General features: G+C 37.9%; 1 protein-coding gene across 1 annotated transcript; it reads left to right on the top strand.

Annotated features, from left to right (window-relative positions):
* Positions 1-1023: 1023 nt before the first annotated feature.
* Positions 1024-19970, top strand: GOLGA5 (golgin A5). The gene is made up of 13 exons (XM_054068544.1): positions 1024-1183; positions 1945-2557; positions 5319-5540; positions 6578-6797; positions 7321-7444; positions 8222-8425; positions 9859-10029; positions 10691-10819; positions 12712-12810; positions 14432-14657; positions 15901-16006; positions 16895-16958; positions 18584-19970. The coding sequence occupies exons 2-13, from the start codon at positions 1993-1995 to the stop codon at positions 18662-18664; spliced, it is 2211 nt and encodes a 736-aa protein (XP_053924519.1). The 5' UTR covers positions 1024-1183; positions 1945-1992; the 3' UTR covers positions 18665-19970.
* The last annotated feature ends 400 nt before the right edge of the window (positions 19971-20370 follow it).

Raw genomic sequence — 20370 nt, forward strand, 5'->3', positions numbered from 1 at the left:
GAATCATCTCCCTCGACCTGCTGGCCACGCGGCTTTTGATGCCACCCAGGATACAGTTGGCCACCTGAGCTGCGAGTGCACATTGCTGGCTCATGTCGAGCTTCTCATCGACCAGCACCCACAAGTCCTTCTCTGCAGGGCAGCTCTCAATCACGTCATCCCCCATCGTGTACTGAAAACGGAAATTGCCCCTACCCAGGTGTAGGACCTTGTACTTGGCCTTGTTGAACCTCATGAGGTTCTCAGAGGCCCACTTCTCCAGCCTGTCCAGGTCCCTTTGGATGATATCTCTTCCTTCTGGTGTGATAACTGCACCACTCAGCTTGGTGCCATCTGCAAACTTGCTGAGGGTGCACTCGATCCCACTGTCTATATCATTGACGACAATATTAAACAGCACTGGTCCCAGTACGGACCCCTGAGGGACACCACTTGTCACAGATCTCCATCTGGACTTCAAATCATATATCACATATCATAGAATCATTTAGTTGGAAAAGTAACATTTGAAAATAAAAGCTATTAAAAAAAACATGCTATTAGAGGGACATTCTGTCTAACTTCCAAAAAATACAGTTACTTGGATGAATACTTAACTCCACTTTAGCTTAAATAAAAATTTGCTACTTTTGTAACAGTAACTACTTTACCCATCACTTCACTTAGGGTTGGAGCTCCCCCTCCCATCCTCAGGCAGGAGTGCAGGAAACACTAGCCCTTAAGGCGCGTCCTACGGGAGGGGCGGGGAGAGGGGCGGGGAGAGGGGCGGGGAGAGGGGCGGGGAGAGGGGCGGGGAGAGGGGCGGGGAGAGGGGCGGGGAGAGGGGCGGGGAGAGGGGCGGGGAGAGGGGCGGGGAGAGGGGCGGGGAGAGGGGCGGGGAGAGGGGCGGGGAGAGGGGCGGGGAGAGGGGCGGGGAGAGGGGCGGGGAGAGGGGCGGGGCTTAAGCCGCGTCCTACGGGAGAGGCGGGGCTTTAAGTGCGTAATGACGAGCGGGGCGGGGCTTGAGGTGCTGTGCCGTCCCGGCAGCTGCCCGTGCCTCTTGCGCACGCGCGCCGGAAGGTGGCCACGTCTGCCGGAAGTTGGGGCAGCACGGCTGGGCCCGGCCGGGGGTCTCGCAGTGGTGGCGGCCGCGCGGCTCTCGTTTTTCACCCCTCCTTTACGACTCCCCTCGGGCTAGGAGGAGGTGAGGGCGGGCTGTGCTGAGGCTCCTGAGGTGCCGGCGGATGGGATCCGGGGTTGGGCCAGCGACTGCAGCAGTGGGAAGGGCGGGGGGGGAGGGGGCACCCCCGACATCCACGTCCCGCCCGGCCTCTGCGCTCTCCCCTTCCCTCTGTGGGTGTGCTCGGCCAAGGAGACACCTCTCCCTCCCCCCAAGCCTGCCCAGGTGAAGGGGCCCTTCCTGGGAGGAGGAATAGAGGCACACATCACCTCTGTAGGCTCGCAGGCTCTCTGCAAGTGAAGGCGTGCAGTTGCCCCTTGTGTTGGTGGCAGAAAAGGGACGGCAGGCTGCAAAGCTTGTCAGGGAGACGTTTCTATGACCCAGATTACAAATCTGCAGAACAAACGTCCACGGCTTTTTTGTTACCTGTTTCTGTAATAAACAGCTGGCCACTTCTCCAACCGAGTTTGATATTATGAGATGCAAGTAATTTTTCTGTTCTGCTATTGCAGATTGTCTAGCAGGCTGGATGTTCTGTCACAGGTGTTTGTGCCAGAAACTGATAGAGTTGTCTTATAGTAAAGCTTTGGTTCTGTCTGTTTTCATCAGAAGCTGATTTAGTTTATTTCCATCAGTTGTCAAATCACTGAAATACCAAGCCAGTAGGAGAAAGATATAAAGATAATTATATTACTAATAAATGAACATAACAGTTCTTTAGGTAACCCATATACCTTGTCTTATCAACACCAGTCTGATTTGTAATCATTCTATGTCTTTTGCAGCGTATGTTCCTGAATTTTTAATGTTGTAGTTATCAAGAGACAGCCATCATGTCCTGGCTTGCTGATCTCGCTGGAAAGGCAGAGGATCTACTCAACAGAGTTGATCAAGGAGCTGCATCAGCTCTGAGCAAAAAAGATACAGCAAGCAGTGCAGGTTATGATAATAAGAAATTGGACTCTGCCAATGAGTATTCTGATTTGCACCAGCATACTGGAGAATCGAAATATCAGACATCGTCCAAAGCAGCATACATCTCCTCAGCAGCAGACAACATTAAACATCAAAAGGCCACAATCCTAGCAGGAACAGCAAATGTTAAACCAACACGTAGGACATCTTCAGAGGTTGCTTCTCCAGCTGAAAGTACTTCTACACCCAGAGCTTCCTCACATTTTGTGAGAAGAAAAAAGTCTGAACCCGATGATGAGTTGCTATTTGATTTTCTCAACAGTTCACAGAAAGAGCCTAACGGGAGGATGGACTCAAGAAAAGAGAAGAACAAGGCACCTGTTCTTCAAAATCACTCTCGGACTTCAAGCATTAGTTCTGCATCTACCAGTACACAGAGTGCAAAAACTACTGAAGATAATTCCATCAGGAGCCAAAGCAATGGTAGTTAAATAGTATTGAACCTAGAGAATTTTAAAACCCAAGTATATATAGGGTAAGGCTAGGTAATAGATTTGCTGTCACTTCATGAAATGTTTAGTGTTAGTAGTATGTCAGATGTGTGGAGTATGGCAGGGTCCATAATGTTTTTTCCTCGTTGAGATAATCATAGATACCATGCTAATTCGACAAGCTGCATGATTAATACCTAAATTTATGTTCTTGATTTACTTCATTGCTACCACTCACCTTGACCTCCTTGAGCTATGACCTTATCTTGCACCAGCCCACATGCATCTCCACTTAAAAGCATGGGCACTGCTTCATTTGTTTGATTGCTGAGGGGCCCTTGCCTGTTGTTGCCACATAGGAGTGAGTCAGTTTCACCAGCTGATAGATGGTGTTGGCTATTGCCCAGTGCACCATGGGAGGTTGTCTCTGTGCCACCTTGGAAGAGGCATAAGTTGTCAAATTTGCTTGTCCTTCAGAGTGGGAAGTTGGATGTGGAAAGACTGTGGTAGAGCTACAGGCGTGAGAGAGCTAGATGGGTAAAGCCTTTGTGTTTGCCAGAAGTAGTTCATTACTGCAGTTTAAATTCAGACGTCTGAAAGAGCCTTCAGCTCAGATAGTCAGAGGAGGTAGTCAAAAGCTAGGAAGTGTCAGGAACTGATGTTCTCTATCAGACTGTCCAATCTATACAGTCTTTGCTGTTACTTTGCTGCTTTGCTGTTGTTTATTCTATAAATTTGAAGGAAATTTTTATATTATTTCTTAATAATGTAGTTAGAATAATTTATTATTTGTTCAGTACTCTGAGCATATTAATGGCTGTTTTTTTTACTGACTACAGTAAGTGTGCTCAGGTGTAAAAAGAGTTCATTTCCAAAGATGTGAATATTTTTGTATTTCTGAGTCTGTAACTTTTCAGTAAGGTTTAATGATAATGATAATTCAAATGTATTAGACTTGGCTAACAAGGCTATATGGCCTTGGTGATTGTGCTTAAGGAGCAGTTTGTTTTGCTCAGTGTGGCCTGTTGAATTTTTTTCTGAGGGTTATTGAGTGGAGTTCACGTTGTGGAGCTGACAAATAAGGAAGCACACAATTTCAGCATAGAGTTTGAGAATGCTGGTTTCGAAGCTGGTTGTATAGGTACGTCTGTGTCATTTGAATGTTATGTACAGTATCTGTAAAAGTAGCTTATGATACAATAACTGTAGGCAAAACCAATGAATGTTATACTTCATATATCACCATGGATATAAATCTAACACATACTACAAATGTCTGATTACTTGCTTCGTTAGCTTCATTAGTCTATGTGTTTTCCAGACAAAGGAGTGAGGATGAATTTGGAAATCATGTAAATGAATCAGAAGGAAGAAAGCAGTACTTAGAATGGTTTAAATAGGAAAGGGGTTTGAGAAAATGTGGAGGAAGTGTTGCTGTCACTGCTGCTATTTGCTTGTGGGGTGGTGTTCAGAATTACTACTCTGCCCCAGCTCCCTCGGCTTTGGGAGACACAGGCTGTTGCAATGCTAACAAAGACGGTGGAGCAGGTTGGCTGGTGGTCTCAAGGTGGAGTAAGTAATGTAACAGCTGAGCTGCAGTCTTAGTTGGAATGAGTTGCAGTCTGTTCCCGTGGATTTTCAGCAGTTACTTATCTGGGACATACTAAATTCAAGCTGATTGGATCATCTGCTTATTTGCTTGTTACATGCTATGTTGTTTTATCTTAACACTGCTACAAAACTTCTGACTATCTGTGTGCTGGAATCAGGACTTAGAGTGGATGTATTGATTCCACAGCATTAATTCAGGATGCTCTGTGTGTGTTTGTGCATGATGGGGAAAGGCTGCTGCTTCCTCCTTCCTTGCAAGGGACTATTGTTCGCACTACTGCCAGGAATTCCCTTGCTGCTCTCACTGAGGTTCTAAGATTATAAAAAAGGAATAAAAATCTGTATTTGGGTTTCTATAATCTAGAGAATTAGTTTGTATTGGCAGAAAGCTTTTACCAGTTTGACAGAGTATATCTACCTCAGATTTTTTTTGTTAAAGAAAGATCACACTTTTGCTTCAAATCACTGCAACTCACTCTCTGATAGGAAAAGTGCTTTTGAAAGAACATTTTGAGAGAATTCTTAATGAAGAATTATCAGTAAGGTGATGTTTTGACCGAAATTATTCTTGAAGTATGTTTTATATAAAGTTAACTAAACCTTTTCTATATAAAGGTACCTAAAATATGTAGCTGTGTGACAGTTATGTATTTCAATTTGATATCAAAATTACTTAAATATAGTCATTTGCACAGACTGTTTTTTAAAATAAAATTTGCATCGTCAAAATCTTAATGTGGAAGTGGAATGAACTTGTACTAAAACTTTCCCTACTTAGGTTCTGTGTATTTTTAATCTCTTCTATAACTCTCAGCTTCTGAAGACATCTTGGTAGCATAGTCATAAAAAGAATTAATGTTTTGAAAAATAAATTTGATATTAATGTAATAAGAAATTTTATAACTTGAATGTCTTGTCTTGCAGAATTAAGAAAAATGCTGCATGATGCACATATACTGTGTGATAGTCTTATTCTGTGTAAGTGGGAGAAGCAGGTCCATATTCCATTTCAATATAAGCTATTTTGGTTAGAGTTTTTTATGTTTTACGTTTAACCATTGATTGGGAACATGGAGTTGCTGTTTATATCATGGCAACTTACAAATACATCTATTCGAACTAACTTGCATCTCTCTGTACAGAATCTCCAGACAGTTCAGATTCTGGACTGGAAGCACAAAGAGATGGTGTGAAGGACTCATCACCAAGTGCAGTAACTAATCCTGGCCTTTTAGCTAATGATGATCTGAAATCACACGAGCTATCCAATCTTCGCCTGGAGAACCAGCTGCTGCGGAATGAAGTTCAATCTTTAAATCAAGAAATGGCTTCATTAATTCAGAGGTCCAAAGAAACACAAGAAGGTACTGTGGTTTGGAAACTTATTACCAAACTGTGGTTTCATAATAAGTATAACATATTACTGTAACACTAGTAGACTAGGAAACAATGCTTTTTCTATGTTAGCGTTTGGTATTTATGTTAAAATCTTCCTAGTTATATTTGCCTGTATGACTTGTGATTCTTGGTTTCAAAGTAATACCTGGGAGAAGCTAAAAGGCTTGTTCAGCTACAAAGATAACACAAATGGTAATTAAAATAATGTGATAAAGTCCATTCAAAAACTTATATCTTATTAAAACAGTGTTAGCAAATGTTATCAATATTAAAATACTTTTGTGTTTTAATGACTGTTGCAAAATACTTCTTTTTAGTGGAGTAAATTCCTTTAAATACTTCAAAATCTGACTGCTTTCTGGCTGTAGGCTACAACCTCTGATGCCAAAATCTGACAGTAAAAATATAACGCTTACTATTTTTGTATGACTTCACCACCTTTTTGAATGCCAAATCAAATGAAAAATATAAAAAATGTGAATATAAATTAAACACTTAAACAATAAAACATTGAACAAACTCCTAATGTTAGGCATAAAACTAAGAGATCATATTTTTCTCAAAGCAACCGTGTCAGCAAGAGAATTTTAATTTCCATTGAAACTTAGTATGTGATGTTTGATTAAAAACAGAAGCCTCTGTAAGTATTTGGGTGTTATTTCAACGTGGTGTGTTTTTCTACTGTTTTTTAGGTTGAGCTTATTGTCACGTAGTCTTGAGCTAGATGCTTTATCCAGAGGTTTCCAAATGTTTGCTTGCACAGGAGTATTTGACAGTAGGCCATTGCAGGGGGTGGGGCAGGTAAAATTTGTCATCTGCAGTGTGACACAGAATGGAATGCTTGTTTTGAGATCACCTGCAAAATATTATTGTTATTTCTTGGAAGCTCATAAGCATTCAGTATTACTTCAACTTGGTTGTATTTAATTTCTTTAAGAAATATGATGTTTGCATCAACTTTGTAATACCTACTTTAATAAATAAGAGACGTTTTGTTTTGTAGAGCTGAACAAATCCCGGGAAAGGGTTGAGAAGTGCAGTGTTGACCATTCAAAGAGTGACAGGCTGGTTAGAGAACTTGGAGCTCGAGTTGATGATCTGACACAAGCTGTTGCTGCCAAGGATTCACAGCTGGCAGTGCTGAAAGTACGGTTGCAAGAAGCTGATCAGCTCTTACATGCTCGGACAGAAGCTTTGGAAGCATTGCAGAGTGAAAAATCACGGTACTTCATAACTCTGCAAATAGTAATAGGTTTGAAAATTTAAGGCAGATAGTTTAGTCTCTTTAAAAAGAAATAAAGTAATGGGAAAGGGGATTGTATCAAGATTATATATGAGGGCTCCGAGCCCATTTTATCATAAGTGGCAGTGGGAACAGGGCAAGTGAATATTAAGTAGGGGCAATTGCCACCTGATTATTGAAATCCATTTTGTGTGACGTATTTATGTTTGTGTCAGAGACATGAAGCTGAAGAGCTTGGGAAAAATGTTTCTATCCTCAAAAATACATTTGCTTATCCACAAATATAATTACTTTCCAGACTTATCTCTGGATTGAGATTTGAATCTGCGATTGGATATTCCAGAATATAGGTCAGGGAGGGGCTACATGAGTCATGGACTCCAGCCTCACACCTGTAGCCACCATATTCAAATTATTTGGTACATTTTCAGGTGGTCATATTTCTACCTGAAAGTCACACTAAGTTTCTTCTTTGTCAATTAATACGTATATTGCTTTTTCAGGATAATACAAGACCACAGTGAAGGGAGCAGTTTGCAAAATCAAGCCCTACAAACTCTCCAAGAGAGGCTGCGTGATGCAGACTCTGCACTCAAGCGAGAGCAAGAAAGTTACAAGCAAATGCAGGTTAGACACGAAGAGTAAGGAAGTTTCCAACTCTGCCTTTGAGTTCAGATCCGTGAGGTTGCAGCTGCTTTCTCTTCCCCTTCAGTTCCTGTTTAGAGTACTGGCTGCTTGAAGGGACGTGCTGTCTGCTGCACTAAATGTGTCTGTGTGATGGTAGTCGACCTTTTATTTTAAAAGCTTTGCAATTAAAAGTTTTTGAAGATTAATGCTAATAGTTTTTACTGGATTTTTTTATGCCAACTTTAATGTTAAAACGTGTTTTAAAACCAAATAAGTAATCAATTTGGTTTTCCATGCTATCGCGTTACATAACAAATTGTTACACAATTTTAATATGTCATATTAACAATATTAGGCTGAACAGTGACTTTTGTGGTAAAGATGTGAGTACATCATTGCTAGACACTGCTTTCCGAACTTAGCTTGGCCTCTGTTAAGTATAGTAGCATCTTTGAAAATCTTAATCATTGTCTTTTTTAAAACAACATGAAAATATGGCAGACTACATTTGAGGGGAAAGTTTGCTTTTTGTTTACCAAATAAATGTAAATAATAGGAAGACCTATTTGTAATGAAGAAATGCATATTTTTTCTGATATAACTTAGCACTTGCTTAAGCAAGCAGGATTTCTTTCCCTGTAGCGCTAATGCATCTTTAAGGTGGTAGATGTGAAGTGGTGTTTCAGGTATAGTTGCTTTTAAGCTTTCTTTTTTCCTTTCTAGGTTAAAGTTGAGACTGTGTTTAAACACAAAGTATTGTTTCTTTATTGCTAATAGAATGAGTTTGCAGCTCGTCTAAGTAAAATGGAAGCAGAACGTCAGAACTTGGCAGAAGGGATAACTGTAGCAGAAAGAAAGTATCTAGATGAGAAGAGACGAGCTGATGAGCTTCAGCAGCAAGTCAAAGTAACTAAAAACCACCTAGAGTCTGCAAAGCAGGAGCTGACAGACTACAAACAGAAAGCAACTCGCATACTCCAAGTAAGCATTTCTGTATTGATTTGTACGCTTAAATTTTTCAAGTGTTATGCTTCAAGTAATCTGTGGGTTTTTTTTTTCATGTGACCTGTAATATATTTTGGGGCATATCTGTAATCATAACCATACAGAACAGCTGCCAGTATGCATTTTGTAAATTTAAGTTTACAGATTAAGTAATTGAAATGGAAGTTCAGCTCCTGAGCTTTAGAAGAAGAATCTGGGTGAACATTGCCCTTATTATGCCACATCAGTCACATCTGTGTTCAACATTTGAGAGTCCAGTCTTAGGCAGGTAGAGAAATAGATGTAACCTACAGTTTGTTCCACACCCAGTACTCTTGAGTCAAGAATACTGCTCTTTTCTGCTTAAGGCTGAAGCAAAGCATATGATGGATACTTGTGTGAGCAGATGAAAATATTTGTATGTATTCTGAAAGTTTGCATGGGATTAGCACTATATAAACACTGGTAAAAGTAGGTGTTTTGTGCAGAGCTCTATGCTACTTAAGTTGTCAAAGATAACAAATCCAGATGTGGTCAGTTTGAGTTGTGTTAATAAAACTTAGCAAAATGTCAAAGGTAAAGGTGTCTGCTTAGAATAATTTATTCTGATATCCAAGGACAGGTTTTAAAATCACTTTATAAATACGAGAAGCATGAGATGACAAGTTGGTGTCAAGCTAACATTAGGTTGATTCTGAATAAAGTGATCCATCCTCTTTCTTAGAAGAGTTATTGTCTTATTTGGCTCTTATTTGTCTCTGTTAGCAGGCGAAAGAATGGACTGAAAGGTCGATTTTGTCCTTAATGTCTTTTAGTGCCTTCTCTCTTATGGTAGCTGGAAAGCCAAAATTTTTATCCATGGTATGTTTAACATTCAGGCACATTCAGGCTGTACTTTTCATCAGATGACACAGGCTTTCAGTAAATCCAGTCTCATGGAATACAGGAAGTCAGAAAATGATCAGTAGGGAAGCGTTTTAGTTTTAAAATGTGTAATGTCATTATTAACATGGCTAAAAACTTGTCCCAAGTAACAAATGATAGGACAAGAGGAAACGGCCTCAAGTTGTGCCAGGGGAGGTTTAGATAGGAAATTAGGAAAAATTACTTCACTGAAAGGCTTGTCAAGCACTGGAAGAGGCTGCCCGGGGTGGTGGTTTGGTCACCATCCCTGGAGCTGTTTAACAGAGATGTAGATGTGGCACTTGGGGGCATGATTCAGTGATAGACTTGGCAGTGCTAGGTTTATGGGCAGACTCAGTCTTAAAGGTCTTTTCCAACCAAATGATTGTATGATTCTAAAAGAGCAGATAAAACAGCTCTTTTACTGTATGTCTGTATTTGAATTTTAGAGCGAAGTAATTTTGGCATATTCTAGTTGAGCACTTGTTAAATATCACAATAAATTATATATTTATTTATTATTTCAGTCTAAAGAAAAGTTGATAAACAGCTTAAAAGAAGGCTCTGGTATTGAAGGCCTGGATAGCAATACTGCAAGCACAATGGAACTAGAAGAACTGAGACATGAGCGAGACACTCAGAGAGAAGAAATACAAAAACTAACGGGGCAAATACAACAGATGAGAACTGAGCTCCAGGTAGCTATGATTATATATACGCATATTTGTAGTTAACCATACACAAAGAACTGTTTTCTGTTATACTTTAGGGCTGTTGTTTCTAGTGTTTATTTGACCTAGTATTAAAATAAGCCAGCTTTGGCTCAGGGTAAGGCAAGGCAAGTGCTTACTGGTAAACAATTTATTTCCATGTTCTTTCTCACCACTTCAGCTTGTGATTGGAAGAATACTATAGATACTACTCTCTTCTCTTGCTGCTGTGTGCTTTTTTAGAGGAAAGCATTTCTTTCCAAACAAGTGTGGTGATTTCTGCAGACATCACCTGTATCTTTTTCTGCAAGGGCTACTGATCCTCAAAGGAACTGTAATCTGAGTCATCTGCTGTCATAATTGGCTCAACCCAGCAGTTGCATGCAAGCCTACTTTACACAGTCCTAGCCTGTAGACAGTAGAAGGGAAAAAGTGGAGGCTTTTCGTGTTCACAAAATGCATTTATTTTATTAATATGTTAATAAAGGATATTTGGTCATTTTATACAGAATATTTTTATTCAGCACATGCTCACCTTCATTTTCCTTTGAAACATGTTGCAGATACAACTTTTTTTTTGCTGTTACCAGTGACAGATAGCAGTATTGTTTAAATGCTAGTGAAATGGCAACATTTCTGTCCATTTCAGGATATGGAGACTCAGCAGGTAAGTGAAGCTGAGTCAGTGAGAGAGCAGTTTCAAGACCTACAAGAGCAAATAGTGGCACATAAAACGGCCAAACAAGAGGCAGAAGCTGAACTAGAAAGACAAAAACAGGTAAGGAATTCTGTAAACCTGACTGGTCTTATTTTAGGCCTCTTGTGGCATCATCACTAAAGCATTTGGCTTAAGAGAGCAGCTTTTGCAGTGTTCTGGTTATTTTTTTGTCTAGTATTCTGAAGAAATCCCTAAAAGTTTAATGCATGCCACTAAGCCAGACAAAGCACAGTCAATACTAAGCAGTAGACAGGACCTTGTGGATACTTCTGATAAACAGAGTTCTCATTGATGTATTAAAGAATAAGCCATATGGTTTATTTTTTAATTTAAAAATTACCCTAGGGAGTGTACAAAATTGATCATGATCTTAACTTTTATTCAGCCAGGGAAGAATCAAATAGGGATATAGTAACATTTGTAACTGTTGTTTATGTCAGGAAACTCAAATACTAAAAATGGTTGCTGTGGCACTTACTGTGCTCAATTACTAGAAGATTCAACTTGTAAAATTATGTTATTGTAGTACCAGTTCATAGATTTATTTTTTTTAATCCACTTGTTACTCAGTTCTGAATCTAAATGCTGTTACTTCCAAACTGCTCTGTAAAACAAATTGCTGGTATTAATGAATTATGTGACAGTCATCTTTTTAAGTAAACTTCCCCTTGATTTGAGCAGTTTTGTGCTAAAAAGAGGGTAAAAGAAGCAAACTCATGTTTCATGTGAACAAACATTGTTCAGTAGAAATTGGACAAATTTTTTGCACTCTATTAAAAAAATTCTCGGTAAGAAAAAGCTCATGTAATGTGTATTATTAATGAGGAGAGCCAGAGAGTACACTGTGTCTGCTAGGAACAATTTATCTTATGGGATTATCTGTCCTTCCAGAAATTACATTTTAATGAGATGCTAGCAGCTTGAACTAATTAAAAGGCAGAAGTTGAAGTCTACTCTTGATGGATAGCTGATGTTTATTTTAGCAAAGCAGATGTTAGATTGTAGTTTTTACTCCTGCCCTTTTAAATCAATACTACATATAGAAAAAGTGAGGTGACCTTAAAAAAGGCATTATCAGTTATTGCAGTAATTGAAGTATTCCTTCTGATGACACATGTTTACATGTGTTTTTAGAATAATTGTGGACACAATTACAGTCTGTTCTGTCTGGAAATTCCTTTGACTGTAATGTGTCTGAGATTGAAGATGGGAAAATAAGTAGAAAGTTAATTCTTGTACGACTGTTGTTTTGAAAGGAGAACAGAATGGCAGCTGAAGTAAGACAGTCTTCAAATCACTGTATCAATTTAAAACATAAGCATGACAGGTATTTACCTGAGAGTTAAAATAGCTGCTAAGTCATGATAGTAACAAAACCTATGGTTAGATTTGCTGTTCAGTAAATTGTCCCTTATTAATATTCCTTTTCCTTTCAAATATGTTAATTCATACTAAGCTTTCAAGGAAGATCTGTGTCATGCAAAATGATAGCTAAATAAGACAAGGATTTTTAAACACTTTTATGAAATGGTATCTAAGGTTGATGGGTTTATTTTGGGAATACAGATTCCCCCCTCCATATTTCCTAATCGTTTAAGTTACATTATTGACATCTTCTGAAGATAGCAATCTAACAAACTGTGAGTGTGTAAGGAAAATAAATTGTGGTCCAAATGAAATTGTATGACTCCTAGTAAACTAGTCTGGATTAATATTTTTATTGGGTCAGTCTTCACAAAAGAATTTGGTAAGTCTTTTATAGGTTGTGTCTTCATATTCAGTGCTCCCTCCCCGCCCTGCCTTCTAGCCAGACGCTTAACTAGTATTACATTTTTGTTTATATTTGATTGCAGCATATTGCTCTCTTGTTTCTACTGTGAAACTCTAGATAGAATGTCTTGAAATACCTGTACGTATAAGGTCTTTTATTTGCGATTGTGATAATGTTATAGGAACTCCATTATACTGAAGAAGAACTGTATCGAACAAAGCATACTTTGCAGAGCAGAATAAAAGACAGAGAGGAAGAAATTCAGAAGCTCAGAAATCAGGTACTATATATGTATAGAAAATAACTTTATCACGTTGAATTATGAAAACAGTAGCGAGAACTAGTAATTTGATTAAACTGTACAAAAGAAACAAAGGCTTTACTAATGAGTTACAGTGTACTTGTTTTCAATACAGAGTAGAATTTTGAGCAGAGGGAGTACAAGAAGGGGAATCGTGAAGTAGTAAATAACCTAATTTATGATTGCACAGGCTTTTGCCTTCAAGGGAAAAAAACCCAAGCTGTGTCCTAACTAGATCTGAAGGGGTGGTACTGGGTCAACATTCTTTTTGAAAACTAAAACAAGGCATTGGCTTCTCATTAGGTCATCACGATTCTTAACTAGGCATAAGGACATAAATAATGTCCTACAGACTCAGTGATCCATCTAGCCCACTGCTGTATCTTTGACAGTGGGAATGGGACCAGCTTGTGAGCCTGTCCACTTTCTTCACTCCCTTGTGCTCACTCTGCATCAGCAGTTGAATTAGGACCATTAGTATTTAAGTCTCTTACTAAGTCTCACTAGTATTCTACGGACTTATTTTCCCTGAATCAGTCTAACCCTTTTTGAACCTTGTGATACTTGCAAATTCTCACAGTCTTCTTGAGCAGCATGAAGGCATAGGCTTCATTTTGTGTAAATTACCTTAGTATAATGAAAAGTAGTCTGTATGTAGAGAAATTGATAGTCTAGAGTCAGCTATAGTCAGCTGTACAGTTATAGTGTTAGAGATTTGGAAATATTTGTGTTGTGATGCAAATTTTCTGAGCCTATTGGTAGATGATTCTTCTGGCATTGCTGGCTTTAGGACTATCGGCACCTGCCCTGGTGCATTGCATCCATTGTATTTGTGACAACTCACTTCTGTTTCCTGCCGATTCTGTTTTGTCCCCCTTGAAGCTACATCGTTGTGGTATATGATGCTACAAGTGGCTGAGGTCCAAGACTATAGTGAATAGATGAGCTACTGCACATATGGCTAATTTGGAGATTCCCATTTGCTTTAAATATTTTCTGGAAATTGAATTACATGATCCATGTCTTCATTGCTGTCCGTGCTGTGTCTGTTCGCTAGTATAATCATGTTTCCTGCCTCAGTGCTCCTCAGTTCTTCTGCAACACATACTGCATTTTCACCATTTTTTAATTTTTTTTTCAAACTTTCCTGTAGAATGGCATCAGATTCTCCCGGTTGGTACTGAGTTTTCCCTTCCTTGAAAACTTGAAAGCTTTTTATGTAGTCTTTTGTTTTGTGAAGTTGCAGGTATGATAGCCAGGCTGGATTATCTTGCTATTGTCATGCTTACCATTCAGACTCAATTCTGAGGTATAGCATTGATCTTTGGTCAAATGATTATACAGAAATATTCATGTGATTAGTGGTAGAAAACATGAATACATTTTTGCATATTTTTTTGTGTCACATAAAATCTTGTTTAAGCAACTGTCGAAATTAAGTTTCTTCTTTATTGTTCTCATTCATGATCATTTTGCTAGTAGTATCCCATGAAAATTCCACAATGAGGTAACGTGGTCCTCTGTTGTTAAGAGTTCTGTAATATGCTGGTTGGTCAGACTTGAAGCTTTTTCTGATTTTCTTTCTTTGCTTTTTTTTTAGCTCACAAACAAGGCACTAAGTAGTAGTAGTCAGACAGAATTAGAAAATCGGCTTCATCAGCTGACAGAAACACTAATTCAGAAGCAAACGATGTTAGAGAGCCTGAGCACAGAGAAAAACTCACTTGTCTATCAACTGGAACGACTTGAGCAACAGCTGAAGGCAATCCAAGGCACTAGTGCTAATGGACCTTCCATTAATATGGCAGGAATTGACAGTTCTGAAGGTAAAGAAATATAAAACTTAAACCTCACTTTTCTGTAGTTTAGACTTTTAAGTTTCATAGTGCCTTTCCCTGAAAGTCTGCGTTTGGAAGCAAAAAATAAAGGTGTAAATATGCAGCTTATGCCAGAGACCTTGTCAGCAGCAGCCACTATCATAAAAAATAGTTAAGTAACAGGTCCTTTTTGTGGGTAAATGACTTTAAATAAAGTTAATAAAGCCAATTTAATCTTCAATTCTCAATACTGTGGCACTTTTGGAACAATCGTATTTACAAAGCCTGTCAGGTGCAAATAAATCTGTCTTTTGTGGTTTAAACTGAATGTCCGAAGCAGGATACAGGTATTCCCCTTATAAAAAGGGTTTGGGAGGTAAGCAAGAATGAATTTCTTCCTTTTGAGAGTTGATCAGAGTTCTGATTGATATCAGCTTCCTCCTTGCTTTCTGTTTATCTTGAAAAGCAACCTAAATATGGTGATTCTGCTGAAGTGAGTTTGTCTGTACTGTGTAGCAGTCATCCTATATCTCTAGAAGAACCTCAGCAGTTGATCCATGGCTTTGGGATGTTTCATTTCAAAGACAAAATTTGTAGTTTTGTATGCATGGTGAGTGATTTCAAAAGCAGTGGACAATTCCTAAGAGGTGTAAAATGAGTTGATTCTCTGCTTCTGAAATACTTTTAAAGACATAAAGCAGGAGAACTAGCAAAGTTGAAATGTATTTCCTTTAGGCTTGTTTTTTACTTAACTTTATTAAGCTGAAGTTTATGATAACATCTGAGAATTGTTTTTTAATACAGTTGATATATAGTAAAAATGTAAGTAATGTAGAAATTTTCAGAATACACAAGTTAGTATCAGAAATGCTATCAGAGTTTTACTGTATGAGAAATTAAAGCAAATGTAGAAACTGAGTATCAAACTCATCATTTTATACACCTAATAGTAGAGTTATTACATGTTATAAGTGAATATTGATGTCCATCCAGTGAACTAAAATAAATTTTAACAATATACTAAGTAGAAGAAACGTTTGACTTGACTAAATTTTTACGTTTATGAAGAATTCTCCCCCAAAGACACACCCCTCTGCACCCAGCAAAATGGCACTCACAAATTAGATTAATCAATGGGTTTGTGTTATTTTTTATATATCTTTGTTATACATTATCAATTTATTATACTTAAGCCATCTTGACTGGTTTTAAACTAATGAGGTTTTTCCTTTTTTTCCCCTCCTTCAAATAGGTACTCGTATGCGTAATGTTCCTGTTCTGTTTAGTGACATGGATGCTAACATGGCAGGAATGTATGGGAGAGTTCGCAAAGCTGCCAGTAGTATAGATCAGTTTAGGTAAGAGTGTCCTAAGGAAACACGTTTTGTAATTGCTGGAATCCTTTCGCAGTTTTCAAGTGGCACACCTTCTGTTTCAAATTGCTTTTATGAAAGTAAAAGTGAAAAATAATGAAGCTAATACAGGAAGTACAGTGTAAACTACTAAATATTGACCTAGTTCACTTGTGCTTTCCTGATATTATATACTTGGGCATATACATTATATATGTATTTTTATACATTAATACATTAATGTATTTTTATACATTATATATGTATTAGTGGAAGAGTATCATAAGTGTTCTTTTACTCCTGTTCAGGCATCTCAAAGACAAGGTTCTGACCCAGTGCAGCTGTTTCCTTAAAAGACAATCTGCTTGAGAAATTAGTAAATAAAAATCATTCTGGATCCAGCAAAAGACCTGGATTGATCCCTTTTCTGAACAGTTACGTTAAATGTCAATATTAACAACAAAGGTCTGCTCCAAAACTTGAACAAAATACAAATAGAAAACAAAATTAGGTCATACTTTTAATCCCTTAACAGCAAGGTACCTTGATAGAATGTCCTTGATGCTTGTGTGGTACTTTCATTTCATTGTGAAGAATGTCAGGAAATACATAGTATATTTGTAAGTTTTAAAGCACCTCTACAACTCCTGAGTCTTAGCTTTTTTTCAAAACCTCTGAGCCTAGCATGTAATAGAAGAAAAAGGAGAAAATTTTATGGTCTGAATTCTGAATTTTCTCACTCTGTTTTAATGTCTTGAATGCAAAAATTCAAATCAGAAGTAAAGCTGTGTGTATAACATCAGCTAATATTCGTGAGTTTTGGGTGATTGGAATGAGGGGAACATGGATTTATTGTTAAGTGTTAACTTGTGCACTTCATTTTCTCTTGTGTAGCATTCGGCTGGGAATCTTTCTAAGGCGGTATCCCATAGCAAGAGTCTTTGTAATCATTTACATGGTGAGTAAGCTTCCTTCAAAGTAACTTTAATGCAAGATTTCTATTGCCAGTTTACGTAAAACCTTAAATTGCAAGATATTTGATGTTCAAAAGGCTATATAATTAACAACTTCCTGTAACTTTTTGTAAAGCACACCCAATAGTATTTTTTTAACAGCGTTTTGGAGTCATGTTGCTTGGCAATTTTCAGTTTTTCCTAGGAATCATAGTACAGTAGTCTTAGATGGCAGTTACACAATTGTCTTTAAAACACTGTAGAAGTTGAGTTTCAGTACTAGCGCTAAGGTTAACCAACCACACCTGCTTGCACTTCATTGAGGAAAATTACATTGGTTTATAGCTTTTTTTAATATTTGGCACTTCACTTTTGTTCAGTGACCAACAATCTCACTGCTCTAGAAGCTGAAAAAGTATCAAGACGAGTTTTTGTTTGCTAGACTTAGACAAGTAGTAAAAAGTTGTTCATCCATTGTTCATTGTCAGACTTGCAGTTGATAAAAATTGAATCCCTCTTTTTTCCACTGGAGGGCAGATGTCTGTCAGTTTAAGTGACCTGGGATAAGGTAGGTGTGCAGCCTGCCCTGCTTGAAAATATTCAGTGAGTTGAGCCTTTGAGTCTTTGAAATGAAAAAATGTTGCTTTAGAAGGCATAATGATTCTTCTGAAAAGAGTTTCTGAGAACAGCTATCGCTATTTCAGGATATAAAGCAGGCAGATGTGGATGAATAAAGGAAATTACAGTTTGCCCTTGCAATTGCTTCTTCCAGCCTATCAAGTACTGGAAGGAACAGGGCTATTTAATCCTAACCTCTCTCTCTCTCCCTATTCATGACTTAGACTTATCAATATATGAATAAAATGCTTTGTACCACAATAACTGAAGACTTACAGCACCTAAGGTGCTGTCTGAAATGAAACTCAGTTATGGTTGCAAAGGAGCTGTATATTGGGAATTCAATGGCAGTCACCCTTTTTCCTCTCAAAACATGACTATGACTATTGTAACTTGATTTATTTTTTTCTTAAGGAGATGTGGCTTATGTGTTCTGTTGGTTACCTCCCTTGTTGCAACCCCAACAATTTCTATTCTAATTGGATAATTTCAGCAAAATTTGAATGAGAATTAATATTCCTAAACAGTTCATAAAAATGCCCTGGATTGGTGCTTATGGTACAGAGTAGGAAAGCAGAACTCAGCTGTTTTACAGAGTCTGGTATCAGCCAGTTGGCATGGGAGCAGTGCCTTATCAGTCACTTGAGGCAAATCACATCATGTGCTGTCTGTGGGCTGGGAGCTGGATATTGAAGAGAACAACTGAACTTACTGGGGGATGGAGGAAAAGAGAAGCCAGAAGACAAATCTGTAGGCAACCAGTCTGCTTTATTTTTGCTGTTTATGTAAAGTCTTTAGCTTTCTAAGAGTGGCTTCTTCAGAACCTGACACAGCATTTCATTGTGCAAATAAGAATGCTTTTTTTAGGAGTATCTGGATGACAGGAAAAATATTTAGTAAAATTGTTTCTACAAAACCAGGTTTTATTAGCTCTCATTGAGAGCTCTCATATTTACTGCCGCTGCAAACAGTGATTGCCAGTGCTGATAAGTTAATTCTTTTCTTTTCCCAGGCATTACTTCACCTCTGGGTCATGATTGTTCTACTTACCTACACCCCAGAAATGCATCATGACAGTCCCAGTGGCAGATAGACTGAGAGAGGACCGTATGCTGTGCTAAAGTAATTTGGACTGGCAGTGTCTCTGGAGTAGTCAGTCCTGAAATATCAGCAAATTTTATCTCATGGTGGTTAGAGAGAGTAAAAACCATCATGCCTGATTTATCACTACTTTTGAAACACATGTGTAATACCGTATAGCTTTTTCAATTTACCGAAAAGAACATCACTTTCCTGGAGAAATAAAGCTGTGAAGTTAAGCTATGGTTAGTCTTTACATTTTACTTAGACCTTCTGGTGGCTGGTGTAAAAGATAAGGCTTGCACCTACAGAGAAATGCAAAGATTCCTTAAATTAGAGATACATATGATACAAGTTATTTGGGATCATACTGGTTGTGGGCTGTGGTCAGGTAATAAACTATACTTAGCAATTTAAATAAACTTTATTCTTTCTGGTTTCTTTCAGTCTGCTTTTGCACTTCTGTTTTTAACTTTGTAAATAACAGACTTTCCCTTAAAATATTAAACTGAAAAAAAGACGATGGATTGGTGCAATATCCTTTTGTAAATAAGTTTAAAAATAAAATATTATTCATTCTTCTTAGCTTTGTACTTCTAGTGCAATAGATGTATCTTCCCTACCAGCTCAATAGTGGGGCTTCCTATTTAAAAGCTGGTATTTTAGCTTTATTAGAGAGAGAGAAACAGACAGACAGAGAAAGGGTTTTGGGAAAAGGTTCAAACTCTTTAGAAATAATAGTGTTTCTTTTTGCACTTGAAATTTATATATTTTAACTGCATTTTCTTATACCTTTCTCATTACTGTGTCTTAATCAGATCTTTTATTCGTTGAAATATTTATTTTCTAAAGCTTTGAGTAGTTAATCAAAACTATTTCTGTACAAAAATTTATCAAAACACTGAAAATTTTCATGTCTTAAACACACGCCAAATAAACTAATAAACAAACCTCATCAAATGTTTTGTTGTAAAACCCATAATACCAAACCTACTGTAATAGTTCCGTTGTTAGACATTGACAGTTATCAATACACAAGAATGCAAGGTCTCTTTCTTTTCCAAAGAAATTTCTTCTTTTCTGTGTGGTGCTCAAAGCTGAGTAATGAGAAGATTACTAGAAGTCATTTGTCACTGCTGCTTGTAAGAGTATGGTTCGGTTTTCAAGTGACTTGAACACCATAAGCATTAGTCCCGCACACACAGTCTGTCATGCTAACTCCTATGGAAATGTTACAGTAGGCAAATGAGTATATTGCTGCTCTGGTTCAGATTCTACGGAGAAAACTGAAATGTTTTGATGAACTAAGTAATAAAAGAGAGTGTTTGCTTTAAGCTGTGTCCCTGCCCTCTGTCACATTTGCTGCACTTCATTCTAATTCCTGTTACCTGTTTTCTATTCTGATATAAAGCCACTTTTGAACAACCCTGGGGAAAGCTGACTCCTATAGAGAGAACAGGTAAGGTCAGTTAATCTTTTTCTGCACATGTGCATTTTTTTTTTTGTTTTGTTGAAAACTTTGGGTACTCCAGTATACTGTAACAATTTGGGGGAACATACTTAGTGGTATAAACCTCTTACGCATCATCTATTCTTTCCTTTCTACCTATGTTTTTCACTTTTTTTTTCTTTTTTAGTATTTGTTTAGAGATTACTTCTTGAAATCTCTACATGTCTTTATTTTTTGGTAGCTTACTAAAGTTACTATAGTGCTTCTAG

Source organism: Cuculus canorus, chromosome 5 (assembly GCF_017976375.1).
Source record: "Cuculus canorus isolate bCucCan1 chromosome 5, bCucCan1.pri, whole genome shotgun sequence".
NCBI lineage: Eukaryota > Metazoa > Chordata > Aves > Cuculiformes > Cuculidae > Cuculus > Cuculus canorus.